The 18,280-nt window shown below is 40.6% G+C and overlaps 1 protein-coding gene across 1 annotated transcript in view; it reads left to right on the top strand.

The window, feature by feature from the left end:
• LOC133341293 (echinoderm microtubule-associated protein-like 2) overlaps positions 1 to 5,221 on the top strand; it is a 29,442-nt gene extending 24,221 nt beyond the window's left edge. Inside the window, exons 18-19 of the mRNA XM_061549809.1 lie at positions 403 to 533; positions 2,163 to 5,221. Of these exons, the coding sequence (XP_061405793.1) occupies positions 403 to 533; positions 2,163 to 2,288 (257 nt within the window). The 3' untranslated portion in view covers positions 2,289 to 5,221. The remainder of the gene's footprint in view (positions 1 to 402; positions 534 to 2,162) is intronic.
• Positions 5,222 to 18,280: the final 13,059 nt, after the last annotated feature.

Below are 18,280 nucleotides of genomic sequence, written 5' to 3'. Positions count from 1 at the left end.
AAATATAAAACAATAAAAATTCTCACGCGGTTCAACTGCAACACAAGCAATCATCATCACCTGTGTGCAACACAAGCAATCATTATCACCTGTGTTGCAGTCGAAACGTCGTGAGAATTTTTATTGTTTTATATTTTTATCATTTTATTATTTCTCTTCTACGTGACTTTATCGAAAGAACCAAGAATATGAATCCCTGCAGTCACGAAAGCTTTAAATCAAAATTTGATCCCAGATGATGATGATGATTGAATGGAATGGTAGCGCGTGTACATTAATTCGCAACGTGCCGGCATCACAATTGGGATGCGACTCAGAATTGAAGAGCTCTCTGGTTTCAGTTGATTTTTTTCGGCGCAGTACTGAGCCGAGTCGGTTGGTCGTGTTTGTGGCCGCGCGCAGGCGTGTGGTCGGAGGGAGCCGACGGCACGGACATCAACGCGCTGTGCCGCTCCGGCTCGGGCAAGCTGTGCGCCCTCGGCGACGACTTCGGCAAAGTGCGCCTCTTCCGCTTTCCAGCCTCGCAGCCCAAGGTGAGAGACGCCGCCGTGGCAGAGGTCGCAAACGGGTTTTGATTCCTTACCCGTACCCGGCCGCACCAGGGTCGCAAATGGGTACTCGTACCCGGCCGGGTACGGGTACCCGTTCCCTACCCGTACCCTACCCGAAATGAGTGACAAACGGTGACTCACCAGTGACTCACGGCCTACCCGTACCCGTACCCGGCCGCACCAGGGTCGCAAACGGCTACCCATACCCATACCCGGCCGGGTACGGGTAGCCGAGTATCGGGTAGGGTACGGGTATCGGGTACCCGGTTGCGACTAATGTGCCGTGGCGCAAGGGCGAATCTCCCACGCGTCTGCTGGCGCGCTGACGCAAGTCCAGGATGAGACATTTTTTTGTCGGCTCAGATGCAAACCGAATAGTTAATGGGAGTGAATTGTTTAGAATGTTGTTGGCTTAACATTGCCAGGTAATTTGTTGTAATTTTTTGGCGTTAATGCAAAGCAATTGTCACATGTTTATGCTACAGTCTTTCTAATGGGCTACATTTGTAAACACGTTCCTTCGGAGTGCGATCCGTGTCACGTGGCGCAAGCTGCGTGGGACGGCGCGTCACGTGGTGCTGAGCCCGCCCGAAGCGCTCTTCTATGAAATACAAATCGAGGGCGTAGCTATGCATAACAGACAGACAGACAATCCCTGGTGGGCAGTGTGGAACTGTTGTTCCTTCCTGTATTTTTTTTCTGTTAAAGAAAATATAACCTTGCACAGACACCTATGGATATATATATATTATACAAACTTGTATACATAATACCAAATTAGCATTTTACAAATACATATTCTTGTGTAGGTCAGCAATTTATGTCATTATTAGAGTGAACTTGAAAATAGCGTTTTCTTATTTAGCTCCAAATTTCTTCAATCAGATTTCCAAATTTCCTCGAGTCACTCTTTGGCTGCGTCTCAATGGTTCTGATTCTGGCTTTTTTTACAGGAAATACAGTTAAATCGGAAGAAAACTAAATTCAGAATATTCAATTTGTGCCAAATAAGTGGAACCTATCAATTTCTACGAAAACAAAAAAACAGGCTTCTCGCCTGCATTTCCTCAGGCCATTAGCTCCTCACATCGGATTCATACTGGACACCTGTGAAAAAGAGCTTTATATCTCATCAGATTCCTCCAGTATAAGTAAATATTCGGATTTTGATACATCGTCAATGATAATCCTTTGGCTTTGGTTGTAAACTGCAACTTTTTACTGGTAGGAACCTCCTGATTACACCAGCCCTCAGGGGATTATTGTGTCCGTCCGTCGTGCAGGGAGGGGCTGGGTGGGGAAGGTGGGGAGGGGGGCTGGGTGGGGAGGGGCTGGGTGGGGAGGGTGGGGCTGGGTGGGGGGTCGGAGGGGTGGGGATGAGCTGGTCACCCCGTGGTGCCCTTATAAAACTCAACGTTTAACCTACTCACGCCGGCTTGTGCCCGCCCTCAGTCGGGCATATTTGCGGAATACACCACGCCGCCGTTGACCCTGGCCATTGACCGAGCAACCCAACGTTCCTACCAGCTCCCTCCGCAGGACAATGTGTTACACGTAACTGCCCCCTTAAACCGCTTTTCCTCTGCCCCCCCCCCCCCGTTTCCCCTGCAGGCTCCCAGCCACGCTTACGGCGGCCACTGCAGCCACGTGACCAACGTGGCTTTCTCCAGCGACGACTCCTTCGTCTTCACGACTGGCGGCAAGGATATGGGCATCCTGCAGTGGCGCGTGCAGTGACGGCGCAGCGGCGTGCTCGCCAGCCCTTGGTCCCAACCCCGAACCCCGTCCACCTCGTCATCCCGCGGCACCCTGTCACCCATGATTAATTTTAAGGCAGAGGCACCTTAACCTGTGTATGGTCAAAACTGCAGTGTCAAAGCATTGTTGTCAGCCGATGTATGGCAAGCAATCGTTTCATCGCTGTGGCTCATTTGATTAATGTTTGTGAATGCCTGATCTGATGTTACACGTCACTGCTGAAACGATGCGTCGCCTGTTTCGTCATCTCTGTGGCTCGCTGCGATGAGTTTTGTCAGCTTGTGCCACCTGTTGTTCGGCTCCCAGAGTGTAAGAAGCTCCCCAGCAGCTCTCGACACGTGGGGTGAATCGTCGGACACCAAGCCGAACAGCAGTACGATACAACCCGAAAACACATGGGAGAAGACCTTGCTAAACAACCGCATTTAACTTGCGCAACAACAATGCCACGCAGTTTATGAAGGAGGTTGTCGCTTTGCCTCTGCTTTTTAAACATGCCACTGAAATATCCCCTTCACTCAATACATTTGCAGTCCAGTTTAAGAGCAGGTTTTCTGCTTCGCATAGCAGAGTAGTTGTAGCAACATACCACTCCACGCTTCCAGGTGTGGCGATCTTCTGAGCCTTAATATACCTTGGTCTGTTTACATATTCAAGTTTGCTATAGTGGACAAATAGTCTGGGCTGTGATGCTTTGGCCAGTGAAAGTTAACATTTCCAGATTCTCGTGGTGGTTCCTACACGTAAAATATTGGTCTCTGCTTTTTGCAGCTTATTTGCAGATTTTGACCCTCGTTTTGTCACCATGCATAGCAGCACGCCTTGATGCAATCATAGTGCGTTGGCCTGCATGTCGTAGTTTAACGTTTGAGCGGTGCATTATAACTTCAAAATATAAAAAAACTTGAGAAAGCGTCTTGAAAAGATTTATCGAATGTCTTTGACAATCGTATTGTTTGCGTTGTTTACGTTTTTTGTGCAGTTTCCGATAAGCTTTGAGGATTTGGTAAGATTACCGGTCCGCTTGCGTAGGTTACGATCCCGTGATCCCATGCGCTGATTAACTTCTCGTCATAATATAACAATTCGGTCTGGAATGTCCAATAAGATTTTTGTACGACTATTTAATTAATTGTGCTGGGAGACAATCTTTTGAACTTTGTAGATTCCACGGTGCTGTTCTTAAATGCAGCATTTATTGGTAAAGTGATACCATTCACTTATTTTTCAAAGCACTTTAAAGTACAGCACACGTTTGGTAAGGGGTAAGCAGCAATGAAAACCCCCAGCACAAATAATTTTAACAATGGGAAAATAAGCACACTCGGTATTCACCATCTTACAAAAAAGGTCTAAAAGCAGTACTTTATTAATTTGTGTGTGATGACTAGGTAACATGTCAAACAATAAATATAATCAAAGCAAAATACTGGATCAAAAATACTGTGTAAGAATTGTGCTTTAAAATTGCAGTACAGTTTCAGAAATGCATCGAATTATTAATACTTTGTAACTTTGCAAGTATTAATATTCCTGGGTTTTTCGGTAAAGTCACGTAGATAGGTTTATTTTTGAAGAATATGAATTCCTGCAGTCACGAAAGCGTTAAGTCAAGATTTGCAAGTGTATTTATTTCACATTGATACTCTTCAGATATGTAGAGGCACCTTGAGAAGGGGGAAATGCGTAGATTGGTGGTATACAACAAAGTGTCACTTTCTGGACGACTTTTCTGGAAACCTTTTTAAAGTAACGTACAAGATATTTCCGGAATGCCTCTTCACAGACTCCACCACGGTGCAGGTGATTGCTGAAGTCAATAGATGCGAATTAAATCATTACAGTTGAACACGTAGGGTTTCACGACAAAGGTCATCCATAATACAGGTTTCGTATGTTTTTTGGGTTATATCGTGTAAATATATAAATGTGTTGCTAAACTCGACACAGCCGATTAGTCCGGCGACAGACCTATTTGTATACGTCTCCACCACACCGGTGTGCTGTTCTCGTAACGAATTGGCATTTTCTGTTTATGTGACGAACCTTACGAATCGGATGTTTCGGGTGGTGGCGGGTTTAACGAGACATATTTACGCGATCTAACCCAAAAAAAGCCTGTGCTATGGATAAATCCATACACGTTGCACACCCCTGTGATTTGGTCGACAAACTTAAGCTTAGCAGCACAGCACGATCGAGAGGTGCACGGAATGGATTGCAGTATTGACACCGTGTTGCTATCAGAAAACATAATTAATCAATGTTTTTTTTTTAAATACCTAATATTTACACATTAGCAGGGATATATTTCTGTAGATCCACACGTAAAAAGCACAGATGCATTCCAAAAATGGTTTCCCAATTGTTTGACTGGATTCGTTTTTTTGTTTCTTAATAGGATGTTTTACTAATTTACTGCGTTTTAAGATTAATAACCACATCTGATAAATAGTCATTAGGCGATTCTCTCATTTGTGATTGACCACTACAGATATTAATGTTGTCCAGAAATATTCACTCATTAACATTTCAGATATATGCTAGATTGTCCTTGCGTTAACCTCACTAATTGCTGTGCGTTTTGACTTGCTGCGGTTAAGCGTTTGAAACGAATTGAATGTAGGCATTACCAAAATTGAAAATATTCTACAAGATGTTTGCACGTTCACTATTTAGGCACATTTATAGATGCTATATTACAGTGCTTAAAGATGGTCAGAAAGTGCTGAGTTTCTCAATGAAACAGTTTTGATCGTTATGATTGCTATTGACAAGCATCTTGCGCATATTGTTGGGGCAGGCGTTGTTATTTGCTCTCTTGATCCATCTTAAACATTTATTTGCCTGTACGAGCGAATTGCTATACTACTTCATTCACATTTCAGACAATAAATGTTGGTTTCACAAGGCCGATGTGTCCGTCTCTGGATTTTGTTTTATCATGCAAACACTACATGCATTAATCATCGTCATCTATGCCGTCACCCCAATGGTCTTCGGGGTGCTACTGATGCCTCTGCCGTCAGCTCCCTCTCCAAGTTGGCCTGTCCTTTGCAGACAGGTGTTGCTGCTTGATCAATCCGTCTCAATTTTCAGACATTTGATCTTGGGGCCTCAATTTTCCTTTCGCTCATGCAAGCGATACACCTTTGTCCACGTACTTCGGGGTTTTGGGTAGGCTTGTGCATATCTAGAGGGAATGAATTGGTCTACATGGCGTTGTGATTGGAGCTGTCGAACTCGCATTTGGACATCCGGTGAACACTGTTTATAAAATAAATATCACTTTCTGAGAAATAAACAATTGTGACTCTTTGCACGTATCACAAGTATATCAATTATAAATGTGACGTCAACGCATCAGATTTTTTTTTCTATTAAATTAGTATTTTACCAGGGAAGGCCTACTGAGCTATATAGCTCTTTTTTCTGAATGCATGTTGATTCGAAATGTGGCGGGGTGAAGAACTGGAGGACCCGGAGAAGAATCCACACAACCACGGGGAAACCATGCAAACTCCAAATATACAGGCGTCGGGGTCGGCATTGAACCCAGGCGAGGGAACACACCAGGCGAGGTAGTTAACGTCTGGCCACATACCACTACAATACGTGGCAAGAGTAGGGAATAACGAACCTTGTCAAGATGTATAAAACAGTTGCCAGGGGAAAACTCACAAACAACACTGCTTTAAAACCGCTTGAATGTGAAGCTTCCACGGGATTCTTTCCAACAAACTTAGACCTCAGCCGGTTTCATACACTACGCCTGTACATGTAACATGCCCCCAGGTTAATTGTTTGATTACCAGGTATCTCATTACCTAATCAGCGTATAAATCAGTGCACCAGTTGAAAATTATGATTGAACCTGTGCCGTTTTTAGCCATTTGTCCAAATTGTGGTAGCTTTATTTTTCAACAAAAAGTTAATTCCTCCATTGTGTTTACCATGAGCATGCAATCTATATATTACATAATAAAACTAACCTTGCCGTTTTTGGCAAAAATTTGGCCAAATTTTCACAGCTTTATTTTTCAACAAAAGTGCATTCCTCGGTTGTGTTTAACCTTAGTATGCTATAGATTACATTAAAAGTGGGAAATTTCACCATGAAATTTTCAAGCAAAAAAAAGCAAAATCGGCACACTAACCTATGCCGTTTTTGGCAAAAAATTGGCCAAATTATCACAGCTTTATTTTTCAACAAAAGTGCATTCCTCGGTTGTGTTTAGCCTTAGTATGCTATATGTTACAGGAAAAGAGAGAAATTTCACCATGAAATTTTCAAGCAAAAAAAGGAAAATCGGCACACTAACCTATGCCGATTATGGCAAAAAATGGCCAAATTTTCACAGCTTTATTTTTCAACAAAAGTGCATTCCTCGGTTATGTTTAGCCTTAGTATGCTATATGTTACACGAAAAGAGAGAAATTTCACCATGAAATTTTCAAGCAAAAAAAAGCAAAATCGGCACACTAACCTATGCCGTTTTTGGCAAAAAATTTGCCAAATTATCACAGCTTTATTTTTCAACAAAAGTGCATTCCTCGGGTGTGTTTAGCCTTAGTATGCTATATGTTACAGGAAAAGAGAGAAATTTCACCATGAAATTTTCAAGCAAAAAAAAGGAAAATCGGCACACTAACCTATGCCGATTATGCCAAAAATTGGCCAAATTTTCACAGCTTTATTTTTCAACAAAAGTGCATTCCTCGGTTATGTTTAGCCTTAGTATGCTATATGTTACACGAAAAGAGAGAAATTTCGCCATGAAATTTTCAAGCAAAAGAAAGCAAAATCGGCACACTAACCTATGCCATTTTTGGCCAAAATTGGCCAAATTTTCACAGCTTTATTTTTCAACAAAAGTGCATTCCTCGGTTATGTTTAGCCTTAGTATGCTATAGATTACATTAAAAGAGGGAAATTTCACCGAGAAATTTTCAAGCAAAAAAAGAGCAAAATCGGCACACTAACCTATGCCGTTTTCGGCAAAAATTTTGCCAAATTTTCACAGCTTTATTTCTCAACAAAAAGTGCATTCCTCGGTTGTGTTTAGCCTTAGTATGCTATATATTACAGGAAAAGTGGGAAATTTCACGATAAAATTTTCACATCGCAGAAAGAAAATCGGCATACTAACCTATGCCGATTATGGCAAAAATTGGCCAAATTTTCACAGCTTTATTTTTCAACAAAAGTGCATTCCTCGGTTATGTTTAGCCTTAGTATGCTATATGTTACACGAAAAGAGAGAAATTTCACCATGAAATTTTCAAGCAAAAAAAAGCAAAATCGGCACACTAACCTATGCCGTTTTTGGCAAAAAATTGGCAAAATTATCACAGCTTTATTTTTCTAAAAAAGTGCATTCCTCGGTTGTGTTTAGCCTTAGTATGCTATAGATTACATTAAAAGTGGGAAATTTCACCGAGAAATTTTCAAGCAAAAAAAGCAAAATCGGCACACTGACCTATGCCGTTTTTGGCAAAAATTTTGCCAAATTTTCACAGCTTTATTTTTCAACAAGAGTGCATTCCTCGGTTGTGTTTAGCCTTAGTATGCTATATGTTACACGAAAAGAGAGAAATTTCACCATGAAATTTTCAAGCAAAAAAAAGCAAAATCGGCACACTAACCTATGCCGATTATGGCAAAAATTGGCCAAATTTTCACAGCTTTATTTTTCAACAAAAGTGCATTCCTCGGTTATGTTTAGCCTGAGTATGCTATAGATTACATTAAAAGTGGGAAATTTCACCGAGAAATTTTCAAGCAAAAAAAAGTAAAATCGGCACACTAACCTATGCCGTTTTTGGCAAAAAAATGGCCAAATGTTCACAGCTTTACTTTTCAGCAAAAGTGCATTCCTCGGTTGTGTTTAGCCTTAGTATGCTATATGTTACACGAAAAGAGAGAAATTTCACCATGAAAATTTGAAGCAAAAAAAAGCAAAATCGGCACCCTTAACCTATGCTGATTATGGCAAAAATTGGCCAAATTTTCACAGCTTTATTTTTCAACAAAAGTGCATTCCCCGGTTATGTTTAGCCTTAGTATGCTATATGTTACACGAAAAGAGAGAAATTTCACCATGAAATTTTCAAGCAAAATCGGCACACTAACCTATGCCGTTTTTGGCAAAAAATTGGCCAAATTTTCTCAGCTTTATTTTCTTAACAAAAGTGCATTCCTCGGTTGTGTTTAGCCTTAGTATGCTATAGATTACATTAAAAGTGGGAAATTTCAGCATGAAATTTTCAAGCAAAAAAAGAGCAAAATCGGCACACTAACCTATGCCGTTTTTGGCAAAAAATTTGCCAAATTATCACAGCTTTATTTTTCAACAAAAGTGCATTCCTCGGTTATGTTTTGCCTTAGTATGCTATATGTTACAGGAAAAGAGAGAAATTTCACCATGAAATTTTCAACAAAAAAAAAGGAAAATCGGAACACTAACCTATGCCGTTTTTGGCATAAAATTGGCCAAATTTTCACAGCTTTATTTTTCAACAAAAGTGCATTCCTCGGTTGTGTTTAGCCTTAGTATGCTATATGTTACACGAAAAGAGAGAAATTTCACCATGAAATTTTCAAGCAAAAAAAAGCAAAATCGGCACACTAACCTATGCCGATTATGGCAAAAATTGGCCAAATTATCACAGCTTTATTTTTCAACAAAAGTGCATTCCTCGGTTGTGTTTAGCATTAGTATGCTATAGATTACATTAAAAGTGGGAAATTTCACCGAGAAATTTTCAAGCAAAAAAAAGCAAAATTGGCCGAATTTTCACAGCTTTATTTCTCAACAAAAAGTGCATTCCTCGGTTGTGTTTAGCCTTAGTATGCTATATATTACAGGAAAAGTGGGAAATTTCACGATAAAATTTTCACATCGCAGAAAGAAAATCGGCATACTAACCTATGCCGTTTTTGGCAAAAAAAATGGCCAAATGTTCACAGCTTTACTTTTCAGCAAAAGTGCATTCCTCGGTTGTGTTTAGCCTTAGTATGCTATATGTTACACGAAAAGAGAGAAATTTCACCATGAAAATTTGAAGCAAAAAAAAGCAAAATCGGCACCCTTAACCTATGCTGATTATGGCAAAAATTGGCCAAATTTTCACAGCTTTATTTTTCAACAAAAGTGCATTCCCCGGTTATGTTTAGCCTTAGTATGCTATATGTTACACGAAAAGAGAGAAATTTCACCATGAAATTTTCAAGCAAAATCGGCACACTAACCTATGCCGTTTTTGGCAAAAAATTGGCCAAATTTTCTCAGCTTTATTTTCTTAACAAAAGTGCATTCCTCGGTTGTGTTTAGCCTTAGTATGCTATAGATTACATTAAAAGTGGGAAATTTCAGCATGAAATTTTCAAGCAAAAAAAGAGCAAAATCGGCACACTAACCTATGCCGTTTTTGGCAAAAAATTTGCCAAATTATCACAGCTTTATTTTTCAACAAAAGTGCATTCCTCGGTTATGTTTTGCCTTAGTATGCTATATGTTACAGGAAAAGAGAGAAATTTCACCATGAAATTTTCAACAAAAAAAAAGGAAAATCGGAACACTAACCTATGCCGTTTTTGGCATAAAATTGGCCAAATTTTCACAGCTTTATTTTTCAACAAAAGTGCATTCCTCGGTTGTGTTTAGCCTTAGTATGCTATATGTTACACGAAAAGAGAGAAATTTCACCATGAAATTTTCAAGCAAAAAAAAGCAAAATCGGCACACTAACCTATGCCGATTATGGCAAAAATTGGCCAAATTATCACAGCTTTATTTTTCAACAAAAGTGCATTCCTCGGTTGTGTTTAGCCTTAGTATGCTATAGATTACATTAAAAGTGGGAAATTTCACCGAGAAATTTTCAAGCAAAAAAAAGCAAAATTGGCCGAATTTTCACAGCTTTATTTCTCAACAAAAAGTGCATTCCTCGGTTGTGTTTAGCCTTAGTATGCTATATATTACAGGAAAAGTGGGAAATTTCACGATAAAATTTTCACATCGCAGAAAGAAAATCGGCATACTAACCTATGCCGTTTTTGTCAAAAAAAATGGCCAAATGTTCACAGCTTTACTTTTCAGCAAAAGTGCATTCCTCGGTTGTGTTTAGCCTTAGTATGCTATATGTTACACGAAAAGAGAGAAATTTCACCATGAAAATTTCAAGCAAAAAAAAGCAAAATCGGCACCCTAACCTATGCTGATTATGGCAAAAATTGGCCGAATTTTCACAGCTTTATTTCTCAACAAAAAGTGCATTCCTCGGTTGTGTTTAGCCTTAGTATGCTATATGTTACACGAAAAGAGAGAAATTTCACCATGAAATTTTCAAGCAAAAAAATGCAAAATCGGCACACTAACCTATGCCGATTATGGCAAAAATTGGCCAAATTTTCTCAGCTTTATTTTCTTAACAAAAGTGCATTCCTCGGTTGTGTTTAGCTTTAGTATGCTATAGATTACATTAAAAGTGGGAAATTTCACCGAGAAATTTTCAAGCAAAAAAAAGCAAAATCGGCACACTAACCTATGCCATTTTTGGCCAAAATTGGCCGAATTTTCACAGCTTTATTTCTCAACAAAAAGTGCATTCCTCGGTTGTGTTTAGCCTTAGTATGCTATATATTACAGGAAAAGTGGGAAATTTCACGATAAAATTTTCACATCGCAGAAAGAAAATCGGCATACTAACCTATGCCGTTTTTGGCAAAAAATTTGCCAAATTATCACAGCTTTATTTTTCAACAAAAGTGCATTCCTCGGTTATGTTTTGCCTTAGTATGCTATATGTTACAGGAAAAGAGAGAAATTTCACCATGAAATTTTCAAAAAAAAAAAGGAAAATCGGAACACTAACCTATGCCGTTTTTGGCAAAAAATTGGCCAAATTTTCACAGCTTTATTTTTCAACAAAAGTGCATTCCTCGGTTGTGTTTAGCCTTAGTATGCTATATGTTACACGAAAAGAGAGAAATTTCACCATGACATTTTCAAGCAAAAAAAAGCAAAATCGGCACACTAACCTATGCCGATTATGGCAAAAATTGGCCAAATTATCACATCTTTATTTTTCAACAAAAGTGCATTCCTCGGTTGTGTTTAGCCTTAGTATGCTATAGATTACATTAAAAGTGGGAAATTTCACCGAGAAATTTTCAAGCAAAAAAAAGCAAAATCGGCACACTAACCTATGCCATTTTTGGCCAAAATTTGCCGAATTTTCACAGCTTTATTTCTCAACAAAAAGTGCATTCCTCGGTTGTGTTTAGCCTTAGTATGCTATATATTACAGGAAAAGTGGGAAATTTCACGATAAAATTTTCACATCGCAGAAAGAAAATCGGCATACTAACCTATGCCGTTTTTGGCAAAAAAAATGGCCAAATGTTCACAGCTTTACTTTTCAGCAAAAGTGCATTCCTCGGTTGTGTTTAGCCTTAGTATGCTATATGTTACACGAAAAGAGAGAAATTTCACCATGAAAATTTCAAGCAAAAAAAAGCAAAATCGGCACACTAACCTATGCCGATTATGGCAAAAATTGGCCAAATTATCACAGCTTTATTTTTCAACAAAAGTGCATTCCTCGGTTGTGTTTAGCCTTAGTATGCTATAGATTACAGGAAAAGTGGGAAATTTCACGATAAAATTTTCACATCGCAGAAAGAAAATCAGCATACTAACCTATGCCGTTTTTGGCAAAAAAAATGGCCAAATGTTCACAGCTTTATTTTTCAACAAAAGTGCATTCCTCGGTTGTGTTTAGCCTTAGTATGCTATATGTTACACGAAAAGAGAGAAATTTCACCATGAAATTTTCAAGCAAAAAAAAGCAAAATCGGCACACTAACTGCCGTTTTTGGCAAAAATTTTTGCCAAATTTTCACAGCTTTATTTTTCAACAAAAGTGCATTCCTCGGTTGTGTTTAGCCTTAGTATGCTATATGTTACACGAAAAGAGAGAAATTTCACCATGAAAATTTCAAGCAAAATCGGCACCCTAACCTATGCCATTTTTGGCAAAAAATTGGCCAAATTATCACAGCTTTATTTTTCAACAAAAGTGCATTCCTCGGTTGTGTTTAGCTTTAGTATGCTATAGATTACATTAAAAGTGGGAAATTTCACCGAGAAATTTTCAAGCAAAAAAAAGCAAAATCGGCACCCTAACCTATGCCGATTATGGCAAAAATTGGCCAAATTTTCTCAGCTTTATTTTCTTAACAAAAGTGCATTCCTCGGTTGTGTTTAGCCTTAGTATGCTATAGATTACATTAAAAGTGGGAAATTTCAGCATGAAATTTTCAAGCAAAAAAAGAGCAAAATCGGCACACTAACCTATGCCGTTTTTGGCAAAAAATTTGCCAAATTATCACAGCTTTAGTTTTTCAACAAAAGTGCATTCCTCGGTTGTGTTTAGCCTTAGTATGCTATATGTTACAGGAAAAGAGAGAAATTTCACCATGAAATTTTCAAGCAAAAAAAGGAAAATCGGCACACTAACCTATGCCGTTTTTGGCAAAAATTTGGCCAAATTTTCACAGCTTTATTTTTCAACAAAAGTGCATTCCTCGGTTGTGTTTAGCCTTAGTATGCTATATGTTACACGAAAAGATAGAAATTTCACCATGAAATTTTCAAGCAAAAAAAAGGAAAATCGGCATGGTGAAATTTCTCTCTAATCGGCATAGGTTAGCTATACCGATTATGGCAAAAATTGGCCAAATTTTCACAGCTTTATTTTTCAACAAAAGTGCATTCCTCGGTTGTGTTTAGCCTTAGTATGCTATAGATTACATTAAAAGTGGGAAATTTCACCGAGAAATTTTCAAGCAAAATAAAGCTAAATCGGCACACTAACCTATGCCATTTTTGGCCAAAATTGGCCGAATTTTCACAGCTTTATTTCTCAACAAAAAGTGCATTCCTCAGTTGTGTTTAGCCTTAGTATGCTATATATTACAGTAAAAGTGAGAAATTTCACCATGAAATTTTCAAGCAAAAAAGAGCAAATTGGCATTTTTTTAAATCAAAATTGGCCAAATTATCACAGCTTTATTTTTCAACAAAAGTGCATTCCTCGGTTGTGTTCAGCCTTAGTATGCTATGTATTCTAGTTCACGAATAAATTTTCACTTTGCAGAAAGAAAATCGGCACTTGACTTTGCAAAATCGAGTCGTAAAGCCTGCCACCTCCTGAAGTTGATCAAAGCAGCAGCGACACCAGCCTAAAAACCTCCACAAGTCAGTCCCGACGAGATTGCTAGGCAACTTATCAACAATTCACGAACTTCGATCGACAAAAACACAAGACAGCAAGTCAACAAATAACTTTTTTGCACACTGGATAACTGCCAAGAAACCTCTTAATTATCCCGTCCATTCTCAGTGGAGGAAGTAGATGCCGGTATTGCCCAGTTGATATGCGGGAAAGCCTCAAGTCTTGACAATATTCATCCAGAATTCATCAAGAACTTGGGACCAAGAGCGAGAAAATGGCTAGCCACATTCTTCCCTGACATCCATTCCACAGGCATCGTTCCGAAGGAGGATAATAGTCATTTGGACGACGCTCAAAACTACCGCCCTATCTCCCTCCTCAGCATCTGCTACAAACTAATGGAGCGGCTTCTGCTCAAAAGGCTGATGGCCACGCTTGAGGAAATAGTTCCCCGGGAACAAGCAGGATTTAGAACTGGTCGAAATTTTTGTGATTAGGTGCTCGCCTTAACAACTCACATCGAAGCCGGTTTAGAACGCCAGCTCAAAACAGCAACAGCTTTTATCGACCTCTCTTCAGCTTACGATGCCGTGTGGCGGAAGGGACTCCTGCTGAAGCTTGCGAAAGCCCTGCCTTGCCACTCGACAATTAGACTAATTACCGAAATGCTGAGCAACCGATGGTTCACCGTCCACCTTAGTGAAGCTGCCAGCAGCCCACGAAGATTGAACAATGGACTTCCGCAGGGATCAGTTCTGGCACCAGCGCTGTTCAACCTCTATACTCGCGACATTCCAGCGACATATTTCCGTAAGTTCACATATGCAGATGATATCGCACGCGCATACTTCAAGATTTCAGAATAGGTTTTCCCCTTTCTGGCACTAAAACAGGTGTTAAGATGCTAAAACACCAAACTGAAACCTTTTGCAAGGAATCATGTCTGCATTAACCACAGATACTTGTGGTGAAAATACAAACAAAAAACATGCTCTGATAGTATGTGCATTGTCTTTGAAACTGATTGGTCCACACCAGAGACAGCTTTCTTTAGAGCCTCGTCTCAAACGGTGTTCGACCAGAGGACGCCAAAAGGCGAACAGCACAAAGGCAATGCACTATCAGGACATTGAGAGCTCGGGGTGAGCAGCGACATTATGGGACCTCCTTTGCCAGTACTTATTGCCAAAAAGGGGAAAACCTATTTTTATATTTTTATATTGGCAAAGGAGGTCCCATAATACTTCAAGAATCAGCGCCTAAAGCCTAAGCCATTGAAGAGCGTCATCTCCGCCTTCCATCTGAACAACAGACAAGCTTAGAAAACATTGAACGTTTTACTTCTGCGGGGCGAAGCTAAGGCATGATGAACACCCTCGGTATCTTTGGGTTGCTCTGGATCGGACGCTTAACTACCATCACCACCTAAAAAAAGCCAAAGGTAAAATAAAAGCGCGAGTGAATATTATTCAGAAACTTGCAGGAACAACCTGGGGAAGTGATGCCAGCACGTTAGAGACATCGACGCAGTCCCTGGTTCACTCCACTGGCGAGTGCTGTGCCCCAGTGCGGGGTGCAAGCCCTCACACTCACCTTGTCGATGCCGAAGTCAACAACGCGCTTCGTATCATCAGCGGTCCCCTGAAGTGTCCTCCTCATTCAGACTCTGTCTACTTGACAGACATGTTCTCCACCTGAAGATGGCTGCTTGCGTTGTGGCCGAAACGTCGTGAGAATTATTTTATTATGTTTTATTTTTTATTATTTTATTACTTCCCTTCTACGTGACTTTACCGAAAGAGCCAAGAAGATCTACTCCACGAATTTTTTTAGAACTGCTCTTTGTGTTTTGTTTGTTTGTTTTTCCCCTGCACCTCTCATTAACACGGTTGGCCACGTACGAAAGCTCAACATACATGTGTTTGCCTACTCAAACATGCAAGTGGCTCAATCTGTTGGCGGTCCTGAGCCAGCGGTGGAAATTCCACATTCCCATGGAAAGAACCAGTCTATTTATACGACAGCACTATTGACTCCCACGCTCAAACAGGGTGAACATTGACACTGATAGTCCTGCTTCCGTCTAATAGAGTAATACAATTGTTGGCAATGTGGAGGACATTCCTCCATGTCAACACAAGGTGGCGTGGCAGAGGCACAATAGAGTTTATTACGCGTTTCATAAAAAAAAGGTTCACCACCATAATCATTATTTAACTGAGCCTTCAAATAAAAAAAAATATATATAAAATTATAATGCAAACACGGGACGTAACGTTTTTTCAGTTTAAACACCACTTGCTTTTTTACCATTAGCCTATACTGATCGACCACACACCAATGTCATTCGACAGTGTCTGTTTCAGCAGAAATGTCCGGGACCCGTTTCGACTTTCACGATCTCAAGAGTAGATTCACACCCGCAAAACAACAGTGTGCAAAACAGGCGCGCGATCAACTAACTCAAAACGACGTCAGCGTTGAAAGCCCAGTCAGAAAGCAAGACGGAGTTTTATAGAATTGAAAAACACTACTGCATTTGAGTGGCATGGCCTCCACCAGCGGAAATGTGAACTTTCCAGCAAAAGCTCCGAGCAACCAAACGTAGATCAGTGTCATCCCATTGCTGGTGGCTCTACAGGACAGTCTCATTGGTACAATCCTCTTTTTTACAAAGTGGAACTTACTCTAGCAGCCCTGGAGAAATCATGGACTGAGTTGACCCGTGGAATACCATACTCACGCGTGAGCCCATTGCGTTTCTAAACTTCTATAACTACAGCTTGTATAACTACAATTTCGTCCAATAAACTGTCTTTCTGGAAACCTGCGAAACCTGTTTGTGCGTGCATGGCACCGTTGAGGTGTGCTGTGTATTAAGTTGCTGACTGGTGGTTAAAAACACTTTTTATAAATATTACAAAATGGGCTTGATTCCAGGCCATGCACATTGGGAAATAATCATGAGATGCATCGACTCGCATAGGTCAACGTAGCCTGAAATGCGAAATTGATGTATCATTATTAGCACAAGGAAAAAATTGGCTAGCTCGGCACATACTAAAAAAAATCATATGAGATGCATCCACTATGAGCCTCTCCTAGGTCAACGTAGCCTGAAATGCGAAGTTGATGTATCATTATTAGCAAAAAGAAGACTAAATTGACTAGCTAGGCACACACTGTGCTGCTGATATGCAAGACGTTGGCCTATGCCAACTTTAATAGGTTCTCGGAAACAGCACTTGCACAATATCTTGTCAAAAGGATATACGGGGGATCGTTTGTCTTAAGATCGTGGGGAGTGGTGGCACAATGTGTGATAGGCACAGTGCTACGAAACTGGTGACCATAGTTAAATTCCCGAGCCATGGCTAATATCATTGGAGAGTTGCATCGTAACTTGCCCCGTGTCATCCTAGAGGTATCTACGTTGGCGTTGTACGTGTGCACGGCAGCCTCCAGTCGCACTCAAATTTCAGGTCAGAAAATAAATTAGCACGAGCAATGTTTTTTTTCCTCTGCCCCCAACTGCTACTGTGGACTCCATCCCCTTTGTCAGGGCTGACAAATGATTTTTAACAACCCGAATGTAAACACAAGGAATTCCCCGACAGAGGAGGATTTAAAAAAGGGCCGTTTAGCACATTTCATGGAATACTTCATTACTGGACTGCATGAGTCTTTGATGTTTCCACATACACACACGTTTATTATTTTTTTTATATAAAAAAAATCTGAAATCAAAACATCTTATTTCCTCTTTCAATTTCACAGAGGTCCCGGTGTGGCAGCCGCCTCGCAATATACAATTTCCAGTTCTTATTGTTTAGCGTATTAAACATGTCAAATCATTTCCCTTCGCCCTCGCGAGCTCGCATTAACGCGGGGTCCTTTTGAGCGAGCCTCTAGGAGGGAGTAGTTTTTTTTGTGTGTTGAGACGTTATTAATCCGTGCTTCCTCGCTGCCTCGCAGCTGGCCTTCCATTCGGCGCCGCGTGTTTATGGAAGGATCGCATTTCTTGATGTTCGGTTGTCACAGCTTGAGCGCGGTGACGGTGAATAACGATTCGAGGGAGTTAAAGGTGCGAACAGAAAATAAGTGAAGTTGATGGGGGGGGGGTGGGGGTCTTTAATTATAGGGCGGAGGTGGGAAGAGATGAATGGGGCCGTGGAAAAACCGATTGCTAAGCAGCCCCCCTTGCAAGTTGCAAGGGGAGATGCATTTTTTTTTGTCTCGCTAAGCATGTACCTGCTTCGAAAAGAAAGGGTTGCATTCATCCCACATTAAACCCATTTCAAATCGGGCGTGCTACCCGAAAGTTACGAGGAAACGCGCTGCTCTCTGATCACCCACAGGGTTTCAGCGATGGAATAATAAAACACAGAGCCGATAGCAATTAAAGTCCCATAATAATCATTATTATTGTTATTATTATTCACAATGGATTGGAGCAGAGGTGCAATGTCGATGAACATTGCGTTACTAATCGAGAGGCCCGACTTCGATTCACTGGCGTGGCTAACATCAAGTGGCGTGTGGCATCAGAGCTTGTCCTGGGTCCCGTCATCAAGCACCTATCTGCACTGCCCAGTGTGGTGAAGCATGGTTACGCGACCCCAGCTCTTTATTCGTGGTCACATTGTTCGTTGTAAATCATCTCAACGTGTTCCATCCGCCGTTGGATATGGAAGGCATCTACACGCCATTGCCATCTCTCGCAGCTGTGC

This window comes from Lethenteron reissneri, chromosome 11 (genome assembly GCF_015708825.2).
Source record: "Lethenteron reissneri isolate LAM-NWPU_2019-01 chromosome 11, ASM1570882v1, whole genome shotgun sequence".
Taxonomy (NCBI): Eukaryota; Metazoa; Chordata; class Hyperoartia; order Petromyzontiformes; family Petromyzontidae; genus Lethenteron; species Lethenteron reissneri.
This window is presented reverse-complemented; position numbering and strand designations above follow the sequence as displayed.